The following is a 23,153-nucleotide window of genomic DNA, read 5'->3' as shown; positions in this document are numbered from 1 at the left end:
CATAATGAAAATTAGTTATGTTTGGTTGTGGAATGTTGTACTGGATTGAGTACTTTATTAGAAAGTGACTGATGATGTGCTGATTTGAATAAGGACTCACAGGTGCTGAAATGTGGGCCTATACACAAAAACTGGTACCTGCATTAAGGTTTTGCTTTAGTCAGCTGTAAGTAAGTCATTTTAATAGCAAAGTAAACATCTATTTCTTACATAACGTGGATATGATTTGGTAAAATGAAACAGGTCATATGATCTGATAAAATGAAACGGGCCAGCAGGATTGTTATTTTCATCATTTGTTAATAGAAGGGAATGTTATAATCCGTTTTCTGGGACAATTAAAACTGGTGTCAAGATAAAGTGACTGATCATTGCAGTTGTTTATGTTCAACATGACTTCCAATAAATATTTAAAAGTTTTTGGACAGCACATAATGAAAATTAGTTATGTTTGGTTGTGGAATGTTGTACTGGATTGAGTACTTTATTAGAAAGTGACTGATGATGTGCTGATTTGAATAAGGACTCACAGGTGCTGAAATGTGGGCCTATACACAAAAACTGGTACCTGCATTAAGGTTTTGCTTTAGTCAGCTGTAAGTAAGTCATTTTAATAGCAAAGTAAACATCTATTTCTTACATAACGTGGATATGATTTGGTAAAATGAAACAGGTCATATGATCTGATAAAATGAAATGGGCCAGCAGGATTGTTATTTTCATCATTTGTTAATAGAAGGGAATGTTATAATCCGTTTTCTAATTTGTTAAATCCAATAATTTATAATTATTATATTAAAATTCAAAATTTTGAAATGAAAGGACCCATTATAACAGCATAGTTAGTCAAATGAAATGCAATAAAGAAAAACTTAAAAAAGTCTGAAGTAAGTGAATGAGTATTAACTAATTGAGAAGCTTTTTTTTGTAAAACAACAGTAGGATTATATTATGAGCATACAAATTTCATGAATTGATATTGTAATTAAACACTAGACTGCATGAAGTTTTTTTTAGTTTTGCACCAACTTGTTGGGTGCAGCTCCTAGGGTGGATTTCACAGCATACAGTCCTAACATAAACCACTTAACGGAAAGCTGTAATGTGAATATCAAAACACATAATTTGAAGAAGTTGGTGGAAAGATTTACATTAAGAAGGTTAAAAATGCAGCAAAAAGAATGAGAATGATACATATGTTTGGAGAAATGAAGACACAAGTATTCAATTTATCTAATTATTCATAACAAGATACCTGAAGCTAAGGAAGTGCAGTGGATGTGAAGTTACTGTGTAATCATCAGCTACAACAATGCCAATTAGATTGCAGTGAAAAAACAAAAGAGTTATAATTAATTCTAATGCTTGTTTTTAAACATTTTATATAAGTTCAGGGAAATTCAATGCAATTTAAATGAAATGCAGCCAGGAGTTTTAATTTTCATAGTTACATGAGGAAACAGAAGTTACAGGATGAAATAAAAATTTTGTTCCTCATGAGTTATTGACATTGGGAGACCATAGAGAAATTCACCAAGCTGGTTGCTATTACTTTCCAACAGCAGCCAGAGATTGTGGTTATGTGTGTGTGAGTTGCATTTGGATGAGTGTATGTGCTTATGTTGCCTATTTCTGATGACGCTCTTTTTGGTTGAAAACTTACTTGCTGACAGTCATTTTGTTGGGCCTATCTGTGACTCAACATCTCCACTATATGGTGAGTAGCAAGAATCCTATCCATAATATTTTCATTATTTCCTCCTTGATTTTCCATTGTATAATGTTAAGTCATTTATTTGTATTTCACTTAAATAAAATGAACAGATTAAACTTCTTTCCACATCTCAAACATCTGCCTGCGTGAAATACAATTAATGTAATAATGTTAACTGCTTGATAGGTTATCGTAAACTGGGAATTCATCTAACAGTAACTGAGTAGCATGTTTTACTGTTAACATTCAAACACCATGTATGATACATAATTTACTGCAATCTTGTCTATATTATTGAATCCAGAAACTTGCTGTCAAAGGCTGCTGTGCTACATCTTTTTACTCTATTAAAATGTTAATGTGCACAACAGCCCTTTTTAGTGTATTTAATCAGTACAACCCGATAAAATCAGCACATACTCTTGGCACTGGCAAAATGAGTGTTCTAGTTTAAAAAATAGTTTACATATTTTTGCATTAATGACCTACTCAGCCACAGCTCTTGTAAGAACATAAACAACTCATTAAATGTCCCTGTAGTTGCTCAATGTCAAGATGCTACAGTCTCAGTAAAAGTCATTGTTTCATATTCTGCTCTCTGTGGCCTCTTTGATGACCAAGTTCAGAAGGCAGGGACAAGATTTTTGCTTTAACATAATTATTTTTAGTGAGCTTTTAAGTATGTGTTGCTAGTCATACTGAACACCAATAGCTGCAGTCATAAACCACATAATTTTGAAACCTTTTGAAATTGTAATGGATCAGCATCAGACAAGAAAGTGTTTCATCATACCAGCATTTATGAATGGTTATATCTGTGATGTCCAATATTTCCCTTTGCAGTGTATCAACACTTGTGTTGTTTTTAATATGTTATTTGAAACTGCACAAAGTAATTTTAATGTCATGAGTGTAAGTATACACAAATACTAAACCAAAGCTCCACATTCTGGTCCTGATGGGGTCAATCAGAACCAACTGACCACCATATTATCCTCTGTCAGTAGCGTAATTCAGATGTGGAATGGAGGAGCATTGAGGAAACATCACCCGTGTTGCTGTTGTCAGGTTTCTTGACCTTGGAGCTACTGCTTTTCAATTGAATAGCTCCTCATTTGACACCATGAGACTGAGTGCACCCCATTCCAGTCCTCACACCAATGAAAAATTCATGGCACTACTGGGAATCGAACCTGAGTCCTCTGCATAGCAGCCAGGCACACAGACCACTGAGCTGCAGAGGCAGACACATAAATACTCTGATGATGAAATTTGTTCATGGCTGTTGGTGATGTCTTATGACTGAACGTTGAAAAAATCTCTAGCACAAGATGTTATGATGACTCAGATTGAGCAATCACAGGCTGACTAGTGGTTATAAAAGGTCACCACAGCAGCAATCACAACAGGTTCTCCTTACAAAGACAATGCAGTAGGTAATCATTTTAAGTCTTTACTCTAATTTGATGCATCAACAATACCAAGAACATTTTACACTGACAGCTACACAACCCATATCATGTGAGTATTACTCCTTAACAACATTTTTTAACTGCACTCCTTAACACCATTTTTTTTAATTGCACCACTGTGAACTACCCTTTCAATGTATTCTTTGTTCCCACAGTACCCTGACCTTCTCTGCTAATCCCTGTGCTCCTATGTCTCTAACATATTCTTTATACCACCCCAACCTTCTCCCTGTACACCACCTTTGTACTCCATGTATTACTTCTTTCCGTCCAGGTGACCTGTATCTTCCTGTCTTTGCCTCTTCCTCTGACCCTGGATTCTCCATCATCTGCCTGTATTATTTTCTTACTGCTCTTCTCAGTGCCCTTTTTAGTAGCCCTCAAAACCATGGATCTTGCCGAGGTGTGGAAACTTGTTTACCTCAGATATGATAAATGCCCAGCTGAAAAGGAGAGCATCTCTGTAGTGGCACTGTATGTAATCCCAGTGGGTGAATGTGTCTGCTGAGAGATGGCTTGGTGGTGTTCCCAGCTGCACAAAAGAAGTTTATGGCTTCACCGCAATTTCCTCATTTCTGGAGAATTGTTTCTGCAGTTCATTGCATGATTGATTCCTCCCAGTCAGCACAAAGAGTGCTTATTCAATTTTTGGACAAAAGGGGAACACACTTCACAAATTTATTGCAAGTTGAAAGAGGGGAATGATGAGGACATCAAGGAAATGCCATGCCATGGGCAGGCACAAATTGTCAACACTAGTGCCATGATTTTGGCTGTGTGGGGGCTCACATAGATGAATTGTTGGATCACTAGGTGTGTCATTGCTGCTGAACTGTCAGTGAACAAAGGAACTGTGCATCACATAATCCATGAGAAGATTCATTGTGACAAAGTTTGTGCACAATGGGTGCCAAAACATCTTCCAGGGAATCAGAAGACATTGAGAATGGATGTTTGCCTCAGCCATTTGTTGAAATATGTGGAGCAAGGAATGGATTTCATTGCTCAGATTGTGGCATGAGATGAAATGTGCTGCTACCACTTCAACCCTGCTTCCAAGGGGATGAGCATGGAGCAGCAGCATTCCAACTCTCCTTTCCAAAAAAATTCCACTCTTCCCTGAAGACCCAAAAAGTGATGTTCAGTTACTTTTTTTGGCAAAGAAGGAACTCGGCTTATCATATGGCAACCACAGGATGCAGCAGTTAATGCTGAATAGTACAAAAACATGTTGTTGAGGCAAAAACAAGTTCAGGAGCGTCCTGTCAGCTGAGATAGTGCTTCTCCGGAACAACATTATGCCTCACATGGTCAAGAAGACCCACAAGCTCCTTCAGTAACTTTGACGAGGTCCCAGAACATCCTCCTTACAGCCCTGATATCTCCCCTTATATCTTTGGCCACTTAGAACAATCTCCGAAAGGTCAGAGGTTCACTCGTGAAAAGGAAGTGAAGGACACCACGGAAAACTGGATCTGTCAGCAACCAAGGAGATTTTACACTGAAGCTATCCACTTACTTCCTATGCATTGGGATTGGATTATTAATGTCAATAGCAATTATGCACAGTTGTACTGTTCCAGATGAACTGTAATTATAATATTGCTATTAAACTTTCTTCTCATTTGGGCACACCTTTACATATAGCCAAGCTGCAGGTGCTATCATGTCAGAGGAGCCTTTGTACAGAGGTCAGGCTAACATATGGTTCCAGAATTGGGGCATGGCAGATGGACTTTCAGAAGTTAAAGGAACAACAGTTTGGATTATTTGCTGATGAATGCTGGCTGAAAGAAAGAGGAAACTATAGCTGTTAAATCCTAGGGTGACTTGAACACAAGACAGGGAAATACAAGTATATATTATCTCCTATAGGATTATGTTTACAAAAGCACAAGCACAAATCAGTTCCGGAATTGATGGCTGCTTTATTTTTTTATTTATCTAGTGGCCTTTATTTTTGTTCATCCAAGTTTCATGATTGCTGTAATTCTTTTTATTTATTTACCTCCATTTATTTTTGTTCATCCAAGAATCATCTTACAGTGATACAGTGTCACAGTAATACAGTGAAAACCACTAGCTCAAAACATGGGTAGACACACAGTGATGGCTGTGACCATGATGAAGGAACCATCCTGGCATTTGCCTGAAGTGATTTAGAAAAACCACAGAAAACCCAAATCAGGATGACCGAATAAAGTGAACTGCATCCTCCTGAATATGAGAGCAATCTCTTAGCAGCAGCACTGCCTCATTTGATTGATCCCTATTATACAGAGTTCTTTGATTTACAAACAATTTGCTGCAGATAACTTATAACATAAAACATGATTTTGTGCTTTGTTGCTGCACAAGTTAAAGACACCCACTAATGACCATGAAGACTCCTTGTATTAACATGAGGTTCGCTGTGCCAGATATACGCAGATGAATGCTATAACTTGAAAATCATCAGTAAATACTTCTGTATATAGTAAATTACTAATAAGTTCTTGTGCAGGCATTTTCAGCTCAAATGATACACTGACAACAGTCTAAGTTAATAACATGAGCAGACTACCATGAATGTCACAAAAAGCTGTTACAGAAGTAGGCTAAAAAGTAGTGCATGCATGTTTGTAGATGAACAAAAACACATCATCTGATGTGTAAAGATTACTTTTGAATGGAGGAAGAAACAAAAATCACAAGGTTCAGGATCAAGGAAGTGAGGAGGATGTGGCATTGGTTTAAACTTCAGGTTTCACAGATCTTCTTCAGTTGGGTGTGAGGTGTGTGGACAAATGTTGTCATATCACAAGAATATTAGCACCAGGCTGCCTCTAACGTGATTCCCCCTCCCCAGATGGTTTGGTTTTTAACTTTTTCACCTGAGGAGAGGACAGATGTCAATAATCAGCTCTCTGTCTTTTCTCTTCTGGGTTTTAATGATGGTCCACAACCCATGCCCTGTCACAATATTCACAAGGGAATCATCTTCTCCAACACAGTAGTGCTGCAAAAGTTGCTTACAGATTGTGATCAATACTATTTGTTCTCACCTGTAGATTGACATGGTACCAACTGTGCATAGATTTTATAGTATCCTAATTGTTCAATAATAAAGCTGACATATTCCTTGGGTATTCCAATGTGGTTTGCCTTATGCTTTTTAGTGATTCAGTGGTCATTTTGAATCAAATAATTGATGAGTTCATGATGTTTTTCACCTGTGGCAATGATCAGATGTTTGCTATGCATTTAATCAACTATTACGTCTTTTCCAGGCTCACAACCAAGAATTTTTTTGCCCATCGATTTCTAATACTTTTGTCTACACCACCACCACCATAAACAGCATGAATCTGACTAGTCATTTTTTCAGCATTAAAAGTTCAGTAACGGCACACTGTTTTACTTGCACTGACATAGCAATAGAACAAGCCTCCATTCTTCTGCTACTCAGAATGCGTCGGATGAACACAATGCATTCAAGCTGAACATGCATACGGAGATGCACGCTACCTACTGCATGCCATCTGGTACATTTCTCAATATCATTTAGGTCACATTCTACAAGCATGTGTGCATTACTTTTCAACCTACCCTTCTACAAAAGGTGCTACTCTCAGGCAATGCATTTCTTTAATTGTTCTACACCCTTGAAGGTTCTTCATCATAATGGACCATGTAGAACATAATGTGTTAATAAATGAGTGAATGAAAAGAAAACTGCAATTCTGATGATGTATAAAATAGTAAGTTTTACAACATTAATGGAATTAGTGAGATGTATAACACACAACTGAAGATTCCAGAACTCACTTAGGTTTGTCCAAAGGATCTGGTTCATTTCTTCCCAGACCAGCTGGATTTTTCTCTGCTTCTTCTTTTGTGAGCAAATGGATTTCAGCCTCCACCTTTCCCTGTGCATTTAAAATATCAAGATATTTTAATTGATGATACAAAGTTTTATTATAAGTAAAGATAGACGATGGAAAATTTGTACAGAATTTAAGAAGAGACACAGAAATCTGTGAAATGCAGTGTTGATTCCAGTGTGCTGATTGCTTTGTGAGGAGGCAGCAAGGCTAGTCGCAGCCTGCTCCATACTCTCCTCTCTCACAGCAGCTCACGTACCACGCAACGATCGAGTGCTTACCCACTCAGGATATCCCACAGTAAGTGCCCATTTACATTTTCATTAACTTACTATGTTGCATAGATCCTTGGTATGAAATGGGACTACAGATGAGCAAGATATTGTCTTTCAATCACATCAGATTCAGGAAGTTATTTTACAGTGTGAACTTACTAAACGAAAAAGAGTATAAGAAACATAAAATCTCAAATCAAAACTTAAGGATAGGTGTGAGTGTGTGTGTGTGTGTGTGTGTGTGTGTGTGTGTGTGTGTGTGTGTGTGTAATGATTACCAGAACTATAGGAAAAAAGGACTTTTAGAAGGACCCTACGAAAATTATAATAAGTACACTGCATGTATGTATCAGTGATCCATTGGTATTAAGAAACAAAAAGAATACAGATTCAAGGCTACAGAAGTGAGCTTTCTGTGGTCTGTGTTATACATAACATAAAGAGAAATAAATAAGATATATGGATATATTATAGAATCAATATATATGGAGCTTTAAAGAAAAGCTTTTCCATTATCAGACAAGTAGGAAGGTCGTAAAGAAGCAATCACAAAGAAAATAATTTGCTTGGTTATAGACTAAATATGAGTGCCCTCATTTTAACTTCAGACCCAGGACAGTTAATCATTGTATATTATAATACATTATGAATGAGGAAATTGTAATACTTCTCTTTCAGGAAGTAAAACTGACGCACAAAACATATATATCTGTTTGACAAGTGAAGAAGAGGCACAGCTGTACTAATGTAATTTAAATAATATACCAGAAACTAAATTCAGTACCATGATGTTTATTTCTGCATATAACAAATCACAAACATGCAGTCATTTAAACCACAATACCAAGGGTTTATGTCATCATTCATCCCCATTATGGTCGGAAGAAGGAAATGGCAAACCACCTCCACTAGGACCTTGCCTGGTACAGCGGTGCGGGTCTCCCACATCATCCCCTATGCTTCTCGGAGTATGGGACATCATCATCATCATCATCATTATGTCATCACTTACAAAGAAATCTGGGACCCGCATGGCACCATCCTATGCCAACTTATTCATGGCCCATCTAGAGGAATCCTTCCTAACCACCCAAAATCCCAAACCTCTCACCTGGTTCACATTCACTGATGGCATCTTCATGATCTGGATTGAGGGTGAGGACAACCTATCCACTTTCCTCCAGAACCTCAACACCTACCCCATTTGCATCATCTGGTGCTCCTCACCCTGACAAGCCACCTTCCTCAATGCTGACCTCCTCCTCAAAGATGGCTACATCAATACATCATTACCTCCATCCATATCAAACCTACCAACCACCAGCAATATCCCCATTTGATAACTACCACCTATTGCATATCAAGAAGTCCCTTCCATACAGTCTGGCCACCCATGGTTGTTACATCTGCAAGGGTCTCACTCAGGCCTTAACAAACTGTAATTACTTTACCAAACTTGTACAGAAAATTTCTCCCATTTCTTATCTCTCCAGTCACCCACCACCTCCCAAAGTCCTACCATCTAGCTACTGAGGAGCATTTCCCTCATGACTCAGTACCACCCAGGACCGGAGCAATTAAAGCATATTCTCCATCAGGGTTATGACTACCTCTTTTCATGCCCTGAAAAGAGGAATGTCCTACCCATTATCCCTTCCCCAACTCCCACAGTGGTATTCCACTGCCCACCAAACCTACACAATATCCTCATCTATCCCTACTCGATCCCAGTAATAGACCTAGATGCAAGACCTGTCCCATGCATCCTCCCACCCCCACCCACTCCAGTTCAGTCACAGCCACCACCTATACTATCAAAGGCAGGGCTAACTGTGAAACCAGTCATGATATCTACAAGCTAAGCTGGAATGACTGTGCTGCATTCTACGTGAGCATGACAACTAACAAGCTGTCTGTCCAAATGAATGGCCACCGACAAATTGTGACCAAGAAACAGCTGGATGACCCAGTTGCTGAGCACATTGCCCAACAGAACATTCTTCATTTCAATGACTGCTTCACAGCTGGTCCCATCTGGATCCTTCCTACCAACACAAGCTTCTCTGAATTGTGCTGGTAGGAACTCTGCCTGCAATATATACAATATTCCTGCAACTCTCCTGGCCTCAACTTTGTTAGTCCCCATCCTTCATCCACCTATTCCCTTCCCTGTTCCCACTCTAGCATTAAACAGACTTCTATTCCACCAATTTTTTTTCTGCCCCATCCCACCCCTCCACCTAATCACCCAACTACACCTAGCTGCCCTACCCTCTCGCCATCTTGTCCCTTTATGATTCCACAAACAGCACTTTTCTGTCCCCACCACTACCCTGCTATCCAATCCCCTCTCTGCCCCACTATCTCAGCCTCTTCCTTACCCCCCACCATCCACATTGCTTTTCCCATCATGCACTATTGCACGTGGTGTGGCCTCTGTGGCTGGAGACAGAGCTCATGCATGTGTGAGTTGTTTTTGCATGACAGTGTGTGTATATTGTATAATTCAGAAGGAGACCTTTTGGCCTAAATCTAACCTGTTTAGCAGTCTTTTTGTTGTACCCATCTGCAACTCAGCATCTCCACTATATGATGATTAGCAATGTCCTTTTCACCAAATAACGGAGATGCTAAGTCACACATAGGCATAACAAAAAGACTGTCGGAAAGAAAGATTTGGCCAATGAGGCCTGTGGCAAAAATAGAAAACACACACACACAAATGCAACTAACACACATGTCACCACAGTGTCTGGCAGCTGAAGCCAGACTGTGAACAGCAGTGCATTATGGGAGAGGCGGCCTGGTGATGGTAAGGAGGGGTGGGATGGGGAGAGGAAGGGATAGCAGGTTAGAGTGGGGTATGGTAAAGTGCTGCTACTGGGAGCATACAGGGATGAGGTGGAGAGAGAGTAGAGTAAATTGTGCAGTTGGGAAGTTAGATGGAGGGTGGGGAAGAGGGGGGGGGGGGGGGGGGGCAGGGTTAGCAGAAGAGGAGAGAAGTAAAGAGACTTGATGTGTTGGTGGAATAGAGGGTTGTGTAGTGCTGCAATGGGGATGGGGACAGGAAAATGGCTAGATGGGTAAACACAATGACTAATGAAGGTTGAGGCCAGGAGGGTTATGGAAATGTAGGATATATTGTAGGGGCTGTTGTTGGTGGGAAGGACCCAGATGGCACAGGCTGTGAAGCAGTCACTGAAATGAAGAACGTCGTGTTGGGCGGCATGCTCAGCAACGGGGTGGTCCAGTTATTTCTTGGCCACTGTTAGTCAGTGGCCATTCAGGCAGACAGACAGCTCGTTGATTGTCGTGCCCATGTAGAATGTAGTGCAATGGTTGCAGCTTAGCTTGTAGATTACATGACTGGTTTCACAGGTAGCCCTGCCTTTGATGGGACAGGTGCTGTTTGTGACATGAGTAGAGTAGGTGGTGGTGCGAGGATATATGGGACAGGTCTTGCATCCAGGTGTATTACAGGGCTATGAGCCATGAGGCAAGAGGTTGGGAGGGATAAGAATATTGCATAGGTTCAGTGAGAGAAGGATAGTAAGTCAGGCCTTTCTCAGTTCAGGGCACAATGAGAGGTAGTCAAGACCCTATCAGAGATTATAATTCAGTTGCTCCCATACTGGTTGGTACAGAGTCACGATGGGAATGCTCCTTTGTGGCTGAACAGTGGGACTTTTGGAGTTGGTGTGAGGCTGGAAAGATAAGGTGTGGGAGATCTATTTTTGTACAAGGTTTGAAGGATAATTACAGCCTGTGAAGGCTTTAGTGAGACTCTCAGTATGTTTTGGGAGGGACCGCTTGTCACTACAGATTTGATGGTGACTTGTGGCTAGGCTGTATAGAAGGGGCTTCTTGGTAAAGAATGAGCGGCAGCTATTGAAATGGAGGCATCGCTGGTGATTAGTAAGTTTGATATGCTGGTGATTAGTAAGTTTGATATGGACAGAGGTACGGAAGTAAGCATCTTTGATTTAATAGGAGCAGGTGAAGCAAATAGTGGAGAAAGTGTTTATCCTGGGTGGTTGGGTTTATGGACTTTAGGAAGCATGTAGAAGGTAGATGTAAGGAGAGTGGCAGGGGTAAGGAGAGAGATGGACTCTGAGGAGAGGTTCTGGGATGGGCCTAAGGATTTGAGGGGAGACTGGAGACCCAGCTGGATTTCTCAAATGGGTTCACAGTGGCAGGATTTGTAGGTGAATGAATCAGCACCTGGTGGAGCCTTCTGCCAGGTAATCCTTGCAGTTCAAAACAACAGTAGTGGAGCCTTTGGCAGATGGAGATAAGGTAATGCATGGAGGTTTGGGCTTAAATGAAATGGTTTTGCAAAACTATGTTGGTGAGGACTAAGGACTGGTGGAATCTGAACAGATGGAGGTCACTGTGGAAGGAAGGGAGGCATCCGGAGATGGATGATTTGATGGTAAGGCGATATCGGGGGACTCCATGAGCCAAGCAACAATGCAGGAACAGTAAGTGGGACTGAGTTCTGGCTAGGGATAAGGAGACTTTTCTATAGTGAAGCAGATGAACAGATCAAGGATCCATAGTGGTAGAAAAAATGGGTAAACATATGTAAATAACATAGAATTCACCCAAAAATAGGCAAAAATACACACAAACACGTGGGGAAAAATCATGAAAAGAATGAAATGGATGAATTATAGAGAAACAAGATAAAATCTGAAAGGCTAATAGTGAAAGATGAAAACCAACTGCAATTGGCATGAACTCACAGTGAGATCAAAGAAAAAGTGTATAAAAAAATTGTAATGTGTGTAGCAGGTCTGTGGGTGGATAAGTGTGAAGAAGGGGAATGGAAGATTTTACTAGATTAGATGAAATTAGTTCATTTGAACTGGAATATGAAGGAGAAAGAGTGGGGGTGGGGAGGGGGTGGCAGGATGAGATCAGTTTGTGTGGTCCAGGAAAGGTACGAGAAATAACACATGAAAATACGCGAGAGTGATGCAGGGAGAATGATCATTTTGAAGGTAAAGGATTATTGATATTGGTGGGAGTAATATGGGACATGAGATGCTGCATCAATAGTCAGTGTGGTCTTGTAGACTTCTGTTGTGCATGGCCGAGACGGGTGATACAGTGTGGCTCATAAGCAGAGCATGCAATGCAGCTTGTAAGGCAACAAGAGAAACACAGGAGAGAAGAGAAAGAAGGATGGGCTTTAAGTACAGTAATGCATTAGAAAATAGTAACAAAGGGAAACAGCACTGGATTAAGAATGGAAGAAAAACTGTCATGTAAAATCAAACAATGGAAAATACAAGATGGAATGTAACAATATTATGAAAAGGATAGTTGCAATCCAGTACATAGCGGAGGTGCCGAGTCGCAGATAGTTGCAACAAAAAGACTGTGAGAAAGTGAGCTATCAGCCAACAATGCTTTCGTCAAAAGGAGACAACATGGACACAAACATTCATGTAAACACAATTAACACACACGTATCACCACAGTCTCCGGCAACTGAAGCCAGGCTATGAGCAGCAGCACATCATGGGACAGGAAACCATGTGGCGATAAGAAGGAGGATGTGGCAGGGAGGGGAAAGGATAGCAGGGTAGGGGTGGAGGATGGTAAAATGGAACTAATGGGATTGTGCAGGGATGAGGTGAAGAGAAAGTAGGGTAGCAGGTACATTTGGGAGATTAGATGGAGGGCAGGGAAGAGAGGGGGCACTGGAAGAGAAGAAAAGCAAAAAGACTGGGTGTGTTGGTGGGTTAGAGGGCTGTGTAGTGCTGGAATGGGAACAGGGAAGGGACTAGATGGGTAAGGATGATGAATAACAAGGGTTGATGCTAGGAGGGTTACGGAAATGTTGGATATATTGTAGGGAGAGTCTCCAACTGCATAATTCAGAAAAGCTGTTGTTGGTGGGAAGGATCCAGATGGCACAGGCTGTGAAGCATTCACTGAAATGAAGAATGCCATGTTGGGCGGCATGCTCAGCAACAGTGTGGTCCAGTTGTTTACTGGCCATAGTTTGTCAGTGGCAATTCATATGGATATAACAGCTTGTTGGTTGTCATGCCCACGAATAATGCAGCACAGGGGCTCCAGCCTAGGTTGTACATCACATGACTGGTTTCACAGGTAGCCCTGCCTTTGGTGGAGTAGGTGATATTTGTGACCAAACTGGAGTAAGTGGTGGTAGGAGAATGTCTATTACATGGATATGAGCCATGAGGCAAGGGGTTGGGAAAACTGGATGTGTAAGTGTGGATGAGGATATTGTGTAGGTTTGCTGCACAATGGAATTCCAGTGTGGGAGGTGCATGAGGATAGTGGGTAGGACATTTCTCATTTCAGGGCACAATGAGAGGTAGTCATGGTGGAGACTGTAATTTACTTGCTCCAGTTCTGGGTGATATTGAGTTATGGGGGAATGCTCCTCTCTGGTCAGACAGTGGTACTTTGGGACTTGGTGAATATCTGGAAAGATATGGCACAGGAGATCTATTTTGTATATTTCATGATGGACCCTGTGAACTTCCTGTTCCTGCCTTGGACTACCAATGTCCACCACATTTTCAGATTTTCAGCAACCTCTGAACCTCCCCCATGTCTCCTCAGAGCTTACAAACCCTGTCTCACAGGCCTACTACATTGACACTCCCCCCCCCCCCCCCCCCCCTCAAAAAAAACAAAAAAAAACAAAAAAAAAACCTCCCTCCCACAAGCACACAGAATCCAGAACCTAATAGACCTGAAACACCATCATTAACCTTTCCTGCAAAATCCTCAGCCTAGCAGAAGTATCAATTGTTTCCAGATGCCTCATCTTTTGCCTCACTCCCAAATTCAGTCATGCTGGGCTTGTTAAAGACCTCCTCTCCTTCTTCTGGTCCCTAGAGTGTAAACACTTTTTCACCTCCAAACCTACCAATCAGACTCAACCCAAGACCATGGCTGAACCCTGACTGCCTTGTTTCACTCCTACATCCATCCCCCACTGAACATCATATCACCCCCTGTCAACTTTCCAGAATTTCTTAACCTCTTATCTTGCCTCATCATCATTCCCCAAACTCCTCAACATTCCCAAATCCCCCATTATGCAAATTAACCTTACATCTGCAGAAGGAACCTCAATCCACCATCTGCAAACTGATCCCTACCTTATAATCATACCTCCTGACAAAGGCTCCACCGCTGTTGTTTTGACTTGCAAGGATTACCTGACAGAAGAACTCCACCAGCTGTCAGATTCATCCACCTACAAACAATGCAACTGTGAACCCATTCCAGAAATCCAGCATGACATCAAGTCTCTCCTCAAATCCTTAGTCCCACTCTAGAACCTCTTCTCAGAGTTCATCTCTCCTAATCCCTACCGCTCCCCATACTTCCACCTTCTACATGCTTCCTAAAGTCCATAAGCCCAACCACCCAGGATGCTCTATTGTGGCTGGTTACTGTGCCCCCACTGAGAGAATCTACTCTCTCATAGACCAATACCTTCAACCTATTACCTGCAACCTAACCTCCTACATAGAAGATACCACCCATTTCCTCCACCAACTCTCCACAGTTCCTGTTCCTTTTGCACACGGTGCCTTGCTCATCACTACTGATGCCACATCCCTTTACACTACCTTATCTAATGCCCATGGCTTTACTGCTATTGAACACTACCTTCCCCAAAGCCCGATGGATTCCAAACCGACAGCCTCCTTCTTAGTTGCCATGACCAACTGTATCCTCATGCACAATTACTTCTCCTTTGAAGGCATTACCTACAAACAAATGAGGGGTACAGCTATGGGCAATTGTATGGCACAATCCTACTACAACCTGTTCATGGGCCACATAGAGGAATCCTTCCAAAACACCCAGAATAACAACCTCTCACCTGGTTCAAGTTCATTTATGGCATCGTGAACTGGACTGAGAGTGAGGACTCCCTATCCACATTCCTTCAGAACCTCAACACTCTTATCCACATTCCTCCAGAAGCTCAACACCTTCTCCCCCATTCACTTCGCCTGGTCTTAATCCAACAAGCCATTTTCCTCATTGTTGACCTCCATGTCAAAGACGGCTACATCAGTATCCTTGTCCATATCAAACCTATCCTCTGCCCATATCAATCCTACAAACCACCAGCAATACCTCCACATTGATAGCTGCTACCCATTTCATACCAAGAAGATCCTTCCATACAGTACAACCACCCACTGCTGTTGCATCTGTAATGATGAGCGGGCCCTCTCGAAATGTACCAAGGGTTTCACTGAGGCCTTTACTGACCATCATTACTGACCCAACCTTGTACAAAAATAGATATCCTGTGCTTTATCTTTCTAGTCATCTATCACCTCCCAAATTCCCACTGTCTGGCCACAGAGGAGCATTCCCCTCATGGCTCAGAATCACCCAGGACTGGAGCAATTGAATTACATTCTCTGCCAGAATTTTGAGTACCTCTCCTCATGCCCTGAAATAAGAAATGTCCTACCCACTATCCTTCCCACGCACTCCACAGTGGTATATCATTGCCCACTGAACCTACACTATATCCTTGTCCATCCCTACACAACGCCTGCTCCCAACCCCCTCCCTCATGACTCATATACCTATAATAGACCTAGATGTAAAGCCTGTCCCACACATCTTCCCGCCCCTCTAGTCCAGTCATAAACATCACCTATCCCATCAAAGAAAAGGCTACCTGTGAAACTAGTCATGTGATCTACAAGCTAAGCTGCAACCACTGTGCTGCATTCTATGTGGCATGACAACCAACAAGCTGTCTATCCACATGAATGGCTACTGAAAAACTGTGGCCAAGAAACAACTGGACCATCCTGTTGCTGAGCACGCCACCCAACATGACATTCTTGATTTCAGTGACTACTTCACAGCCTGTTCCAACCGGATGCTTTCTACCAATACCAGTTATTCTGTATGGCACAGGTGGAAACTCTCCATGCAATATAATCTACATTCTGGTAACTCTACTGGCATCAACCTTCATCAGTCATTGTACTTACCCATCTAGCGCCTTCCCTGTTCCCATTCCAGTGTTGCACAGCCCTCTAATCAACCAACATACCCCGTCTTTTTGCTTCTTTTCTGCTCTCCTTCCCCCCCCCCCCCCCCCCCCCCTCCCTCTCTTCACCATCCTCCATCTAACCTCCCAACTACACCTGCTGCCCTACTTTCTCTCCACTTCATCCCTGCCCCCTCCCATTAGTGGCACTTTACTGTTCCCCACTCCTACCCTGCTATCCCTCTCCCTCCCTGCCTCAGGCTCCTGTTTATGCCTCTCTCATCATGCGCTGCTGTTCGCAGTCTGGCTTCAGTTGCCAGTGACTGTGGTGTCGTGTGTGTTAGTCGCTTTTGCGTGACAAAGGCCTCATTGGCTGAATGCTCACTTTCCCAGTCTTTTGTTGCACCTATCTGCGACTCTGCATCTCCATTATATTCTGAGTAGCAACTATCCTTTTTATAATACTGTTACATTCCATCCTGTATTTTCCATTGTTTTATTTTGCCTGGCGACTTTTCTTCCATCCTTAACCCAATGCTATTTCCTTTTGTTCTTATTTTCTGATGCATTACTATACTCAATGTCAATCTTTATTTCTCTCCTCTCTTGTTTTTCTCTTGTCACTTTACAAACCACACTGCACCCTATAGTTACAAGCCACACTGTATCACCCCTCTCAGCCATGCACAAGAGGCAGCTACAAGACAGCACTGACTGTTGAAGCAGCATCTCATTTCCCACATTACTCCCACTGATATCAATAATCCTTTACTTTCAAATTGCTCACTCTCCCTGCATCACTCTCACTTATTTTCACATGTTATTTCCCATACCTTTCCTGGGTCACACAGACTGTATCTGAACATACCAGCCCCTTCCCACCCCCACTCTTTCTCCTTCATATTCCAGTTCACAAGTACTAATTTCACCTAATCTAGTAATGTCTTCCATCCCCCTTCTTCACACTAAGCCAACCCACAGATCTGGAACCCACATTACAAGAATTGTACATTTTTTTTATTTGATCTCACTGTGAGTTCATGCCAATTGCAGTTGGTTTTCACCTTTCACTATTAGTCTATCTCTCCGATTTTACCTTGTTTCCCCATATTTCATCCATTTTTTTCTTTCTGTGATTTTTCACAACATGTTTGCATGTATTTTTGGGAATTTTTTGTGATGAATTCTACATTATTTACATATTTTTACGGGTTTTCTCCAATGCCATGGAACCTTGCTCCTTCCATCTGTGTTAATGCAGAAAAGATTCCTTATCCCTAGCCAGGGCCGAGTCCCACATAATATTCCTGTGTTGTTGCTCGGCTCATGGAATCCCTCAAATGGCCTTACCATCCAATCACCCGTGTCTGGCTGCCACCTGTACTTCCACAATGAGCTCCATCTGTTCAGATTCCACCAATTCTTATCCCCTGTAACATAGTCATGGAAAACCATATCAATCAAGCCCAAACCTCCTTATAATAAGTTTTCTCCAACTGTGAAATTCTCCTGCTATGCAATCCTAAATTCCTGGAACCCATACCACACATTGAAATTCTTGCCCTCCATGAACAAGAGGAACATGCACAATGACATCTCAGAAAACTCTCCATCCTGCTCACTTCCACTGTCCATCATATGAGGGGGGACCCAAAAGAAATCGGATTGCTGTCATAAAAAATTTATTTATGAACATTTTAACAAAATTACTTCAGTCACCTTCAAAATACTCTCCATTACATGCGATACACTTGTCAAGTCTCTTTTTCCCACTGTTGGAAGCATGTTTAGAACTCTTCAAGTTTGATATTGTCCAGTGCCCCTTGCAAAGCTGTTTTTACCACCTCCACATTGCCATAACGTTCCCCTTTTAGTGCTTTTTCATTCATGGAAATAGGAAAAAGTCGCACGGGGCTAGGTCCGGCAAATACGGAGTGTGGGGAATAACAGACCACCTCTGAGATGCCAAATAGTGGTCACTTGTAAGGCTGTGTGTGCTGGAGTGTTGTCGTGATGCAGAACCTGTCACCTGATCGCCAAAGTTCTGGGCGTTTCCTCCTCACATCCTCTCGCAGATGCCTTAAGACATCCAAATAAAAGTGCTGGTTAACAGTCTGTCCAGGGGGTACGAATTCCCGATGCACAATTCCACGAACAAAAAAAAAAAACAGTGATCATCGTCTTCACATTTGACCTCACTTGCCTTGCTTTTTTTGGTCTGCGGGAGTTGGGAGTCCTCCACTGGCTTGACACTTGCTTGGTTTCTGGGTCATACCTGTGACACCAACTCTCATCCCCTGTAATGACTTTGTTCAAGAAGTTTGGATCACGTGCAATCTCTGTTTTCAAGTCCTGACACACATTCATGCGGATGGTTTTTTGCTCCTGTGTGAGAAGGCACAGAACAACACGTCTCATGTGCCAATCCTCACTCAAAATCCGCTGGCACAAGTTCCAACTGATTCCTGTCTCTGCTGAAATTTGGTCAATTGTATTGGTGACGATCCTCGTTGATCTTTTGGTGGACCTTTTCAATGTTCTCCTCATTTCGCGATGTTGAAGGGCGTCCAGAACGAGATTGGTCTTCAACACACATCTCACCATGTTTAAAGTCCCCAAACCACTTGAAAACCTGTTTGCAGCTCATAGCGTCCTCCTGGAAAGCTTCCTGAAGCATTTGGTGTGTCTCCATTGCAGTTTTTTTAAGCAGGAAACAAAATTTCACACACACTCTTTGTTCTTTTAAAGTTGCCATAACAACTTCTCAGAGGTAACCTGCCAACAATCAGAGAAACACAATACCACACTTGCACGTTCAGCTCTACACTGACACCATCTGCACAGCTGTTTCATGAAGGTCTCTACTAACACCATCTATCATGAGAGCCCTGCACTACGTCTATGAGTGGCAGCGCCCTCAGAGTCCGGTTTCTTTTGGGTCCCCCCTTGTATCTACAACAACCTCCAAAACTTCCTCCACATCCCCTCATAGCTGACAAACCCTGCCCCTACTGCATTTACCCCATCTTCTACAATTCCCTCCCACCACCACACAGAAACCAGTACCTCAACAGACCTGAAACACCATAATGATCCTTACCTCCAAAACCCTTAGCCCTGAAGAAGTATCAGTCCTTTCCATAGGCCTCACCTTTTGCCCAACTTCCAAATCCAGTAATGCAGGATTTGTCAAGGACATCCTCTATTTCTCTCAACCCCTAGAGTGGAAACGATTTTTCGCCACCAACTCTACAAGACTCAACCACAGACTAATACTGAACCCTGACTCTGTTACTCCTCCATCCCACTGCCCCCAAATCACCTCCTGTAACTTTTGAAAATTTCTTAACTTCAAACCTTGCCTCACCATCATCCCTCAAATCCCTTGATGTGCAAACCAACCTTACATCTGCAGAAGAACCACAATCCAGGACCTAAAAACTGGTCCTTATCTTATAATCCTAACTGCTCACAAAGGCTCCAGCACTGCTGTTTTGAACCACAAGGATTACCAGGCAGAAAGACTCAACCAGCTGTCAGATTTATCCAACACCGTAAATCCATTCCAGAAATCCAGTAGGATTTCCAGTCTCTCCTCAAATTCTTAGGCCTATCCCAGAACTGTTCACCAAAGTCTATCTCTCTCCTCACCCCTGCTACTCCCCACACTTCTGCCTTCTACATGATTCCTAAACTCCACAAACCTCACCATCCAGGATGCCCCATTGCGCCCAGTTACTGTGCCCCCACTGAGAGAGTCTATGTTGATGCTACCTCCCTTTGCCCTAACATCCCTAATGCGCATGGTCTTACCACTATTGAACACTACATTTCCCAACACTCGATGGATTCCAAACCAATAAACTCCTTCCTAGTCACCATGACTAACTGTATCCTCACCCACAATTACTTCTTCTTTGAAGGCATTATTTACAAACAAATGTGGGTTAATGCTATGGGCACTTGCATGGCACCATACTAAGCCAATCTATTCATGGGCCATCTGATGGAATTCTTCCTAAACATCCATAATTCCAAACCCCTCATCTGCTTCACATTCACTGATAACATCTTCTTGATCTGGATCAAATGTGAGGACACCCTATCCACATTCTTCCAGAACCTCAACAGTTTCTCCCCCATTCAGTTCACTTGGTCCTACTCAACCCATCAAGCCACCTTCCTCAACATTCAACTCCATCTCAAAGCTGGCTACATCAGAACCTCTGTCCATATCAAACCTACCAACCACCAGCAATACCTACACTGTGACAGCTGCCACCCATTCCATATCAAGGAAGCCTTTCCATACAGCGTAGCCACTCATTGCCATCGCGTCTATAGTGATGAGCTGTTCCCCTTGAAATATACTGAGGGTCTCACTGAGACCTACAGACTGTAATTATGCTCCCAACCTTATACAAAAACAGATCTCCTGTGCTTTATCTTTCCAGTCACCCACCACCTCCCAAAGTCCCACCATCCAGCCACAGAGGAGCATTCCCCCATGCCTCAGTACCACCCAGGACTGGAGCAACTGAAATACATCCTCCACCAGCGTTTCAACTACCGCTCATTGTGCTGTGAAATGTGGAATGTCCTAACCACTATTCTTCCCACACCTCCCACAGTCATATCCCACCACCCACTGAACCTACACAATATCCCCATCCAACCCTACACACCCCTCCTCCTAGCCCTGGTTGTATGGCTCATATCCCTGTAATGGACCTAGATCTAAGACCTGTGTCATACATCCTCCCATAACCAACTACCCATAACCAACTGGTCACAAACATCACCTTTCCCATCAAAGACAGGGCTACTTGTGAAACCAGTCACCTGATCTACAAGCTAAGCTGCATCCACTGTGCTGCATTCTACATGGGCACAAAAACCAACAAGCTGTCTGTCAGCCAGAATGGTCACTGACAAACTGTGGCCAAGAAATAACTGGACCACGCTGTTGCTGAGCATACTGCTCAACACAATGTTCTTCACTTCAGTGACTGTTTCACAGCCTGTGCCATCTGGGCCCTTCCCGCCAACACCAGATTTTCTGAATTGCACAGGGAGAACTCTCCATGCAATATGCCCTATGTTCACCTAACCATCTTGACCTCAACATTCGTTAGTCATTGTCCTTACCCATCTAGCCCCTTCCCTGTTCCCATTCCAGCACTACACAGCCCTCTATTCCACCGATGCACCATGTCTTTTTACTTCTCTCCTTTTGCACTACCCCTCTGACTGCACCAGCTACCCTACCCTCTCTCCATCTTGACTCTGCATGCTCCCACTAGCAGCACTTTACTGTCCCCCACTATCCCCTGCTATCCCTCCCCCTCCCCACCCCAGCCTCCTCCTTACCCCAGACAGTTGTTTCTCCCATTTTGCACTGCTGCTCACAGTCTGGCTTCAGTTGCCAGACACTGTGGTTATATATATGCTAGTTGCATTTGTGTATATGTGTGTGTGTGTGTGTGTGTGTGTGTGTGTGTTGGATTTTCCATTGTTTAATCTATCCTTTTCATAAAATTGTCCTAAATATTAATGTGATACATGCACAATGGTAATCTTTAATGGTTTTCATCTTATTATATCACTTTTTGGATGAGTCAATATACCAGAGATGAAAAACTGACAGGAGCAAACATGGATTTTAAAAACCACATCAATTATTTTGCAGCCAAGTGTTTTCATAATTTGAAGTTTTAATCATTTACACTTTCATAACAAATTTGCCCTTTCGAATCATATCAAATTTATCCATATTTGTCACTCTTAAAAGCTGCACTCAGTAGGAGTAGGCGAATGTGAGAGAATAAGGACACAGTAATAAATCCTTAAAATGAGTGCCATGTTTTTGACTACAATAGGTAATAACAACTTAAATCATATCCAAATCAAGGAGTTTCGTTTGTGCTTACAAAGGAACAGCTAAATATATGCCAAGATTGTAATTTTGAATGAGTAACACAGAAAGCACACTTAGTTCTTACTCACAGGCATTGATGCAGTTAATATGAGAATGTCATCATGATATTGTAATTCACTATGTTTCTGTTTGATTCTTCATGAAAGGAACTCTTGTTTTTGCACTTATATTATGACACTTTGCAATAAAAAATAACTGAGGATGTTGGTATACTGAGTAATGATAATAGTTTGAATTTCTACAAAACGCTTTGGAAATAATGCAATGACTATCTTACATTAAAATTTTATTTATAACTACATTTCATATCATAGGTGTGCAACTGGTGGCCCACGGGCTGGATCTGACCTGTGATTGATTTCAACCCAGCACATCAAAGAAATCTGTGGGTGAGAGAGGAAGGCACTCACATTGTATTCGGGCCAGGATGCACTTTCAGATATTTCTGCCAATGCCCAGCTTACCTCATGTTTGCAGCTCATGCCACAGACCAGTGAAAATTCTGCTTACTCCACACATGCACAATGCCCTTTCCCTAGCACTGGATTTGGACAACAAAGAGAAACACATTTTCACTATCAGCGTGAAGTTTTGGTTTTTGTTCATGTGGAGAGTAGTGGAAGCAGCTCATCACCCTGAAGACTTGCAGGAAGAAGTATTTCCACCTCTGGATCAGAGCTAATAGCATGCATGTTACTTACTTCTTACTGTCAAGTCTGTGCTGCACACTGGTATATTGCAAATGTTGGTAGTAGGTAACAATGGCACAAAAATTAGCAACCACTTGCTAAATGTGCCAATTCAAGTAACAGGAGCAGGGGATATAACTTGGTGAACAAACTAGTTACGTGTTGTCACTTCACATGTCA

At 42.2% G+C, this 23,153-nt stretch overlaps 1 protein-coding gene across 1 annotated transcript in view; it reads right to left on the bottom strand.

Moving 5' to 3' along the window:
* Window positions 1–23,153, bottom strand: part of LOC124625417 (otoferlin-like) — a 1,049,973-nt gene that overhangs the window by 20,908 nt on the left and 1,005,912 nt on the right. Inside the window, exon 35 of the mRNA XM_047149169.1 lies at window positions 6,994–7,094. Within this exon, the coding sequence (XP_047005125.1) occupies window positions 6,994–7,094 (101 nt within the window). The remainder of the gene's footprint in view (window positions 1–6,993; window positions 7,095–23,153) is intronic.

The sequence above is a fragment of the Schistocerca americana genome, chromosome 1 (genome assembly GCF_021461395.2).
Source record: "Schistocerca americana isolate TAMUIC-IGC-003095 chromosome 1, iqSchAmer2.1, whole genome shotgun sequence".
Taxonomy (NCBI): Eukaryota; Metazoa; Arthropoda; class Insecta; order Orthoptera; family Acrididae; genus Schistocerca; species Schistocerca americana.
This window is presented reverse-complemented; position numbering and strand designations above follow the sequence as displayed.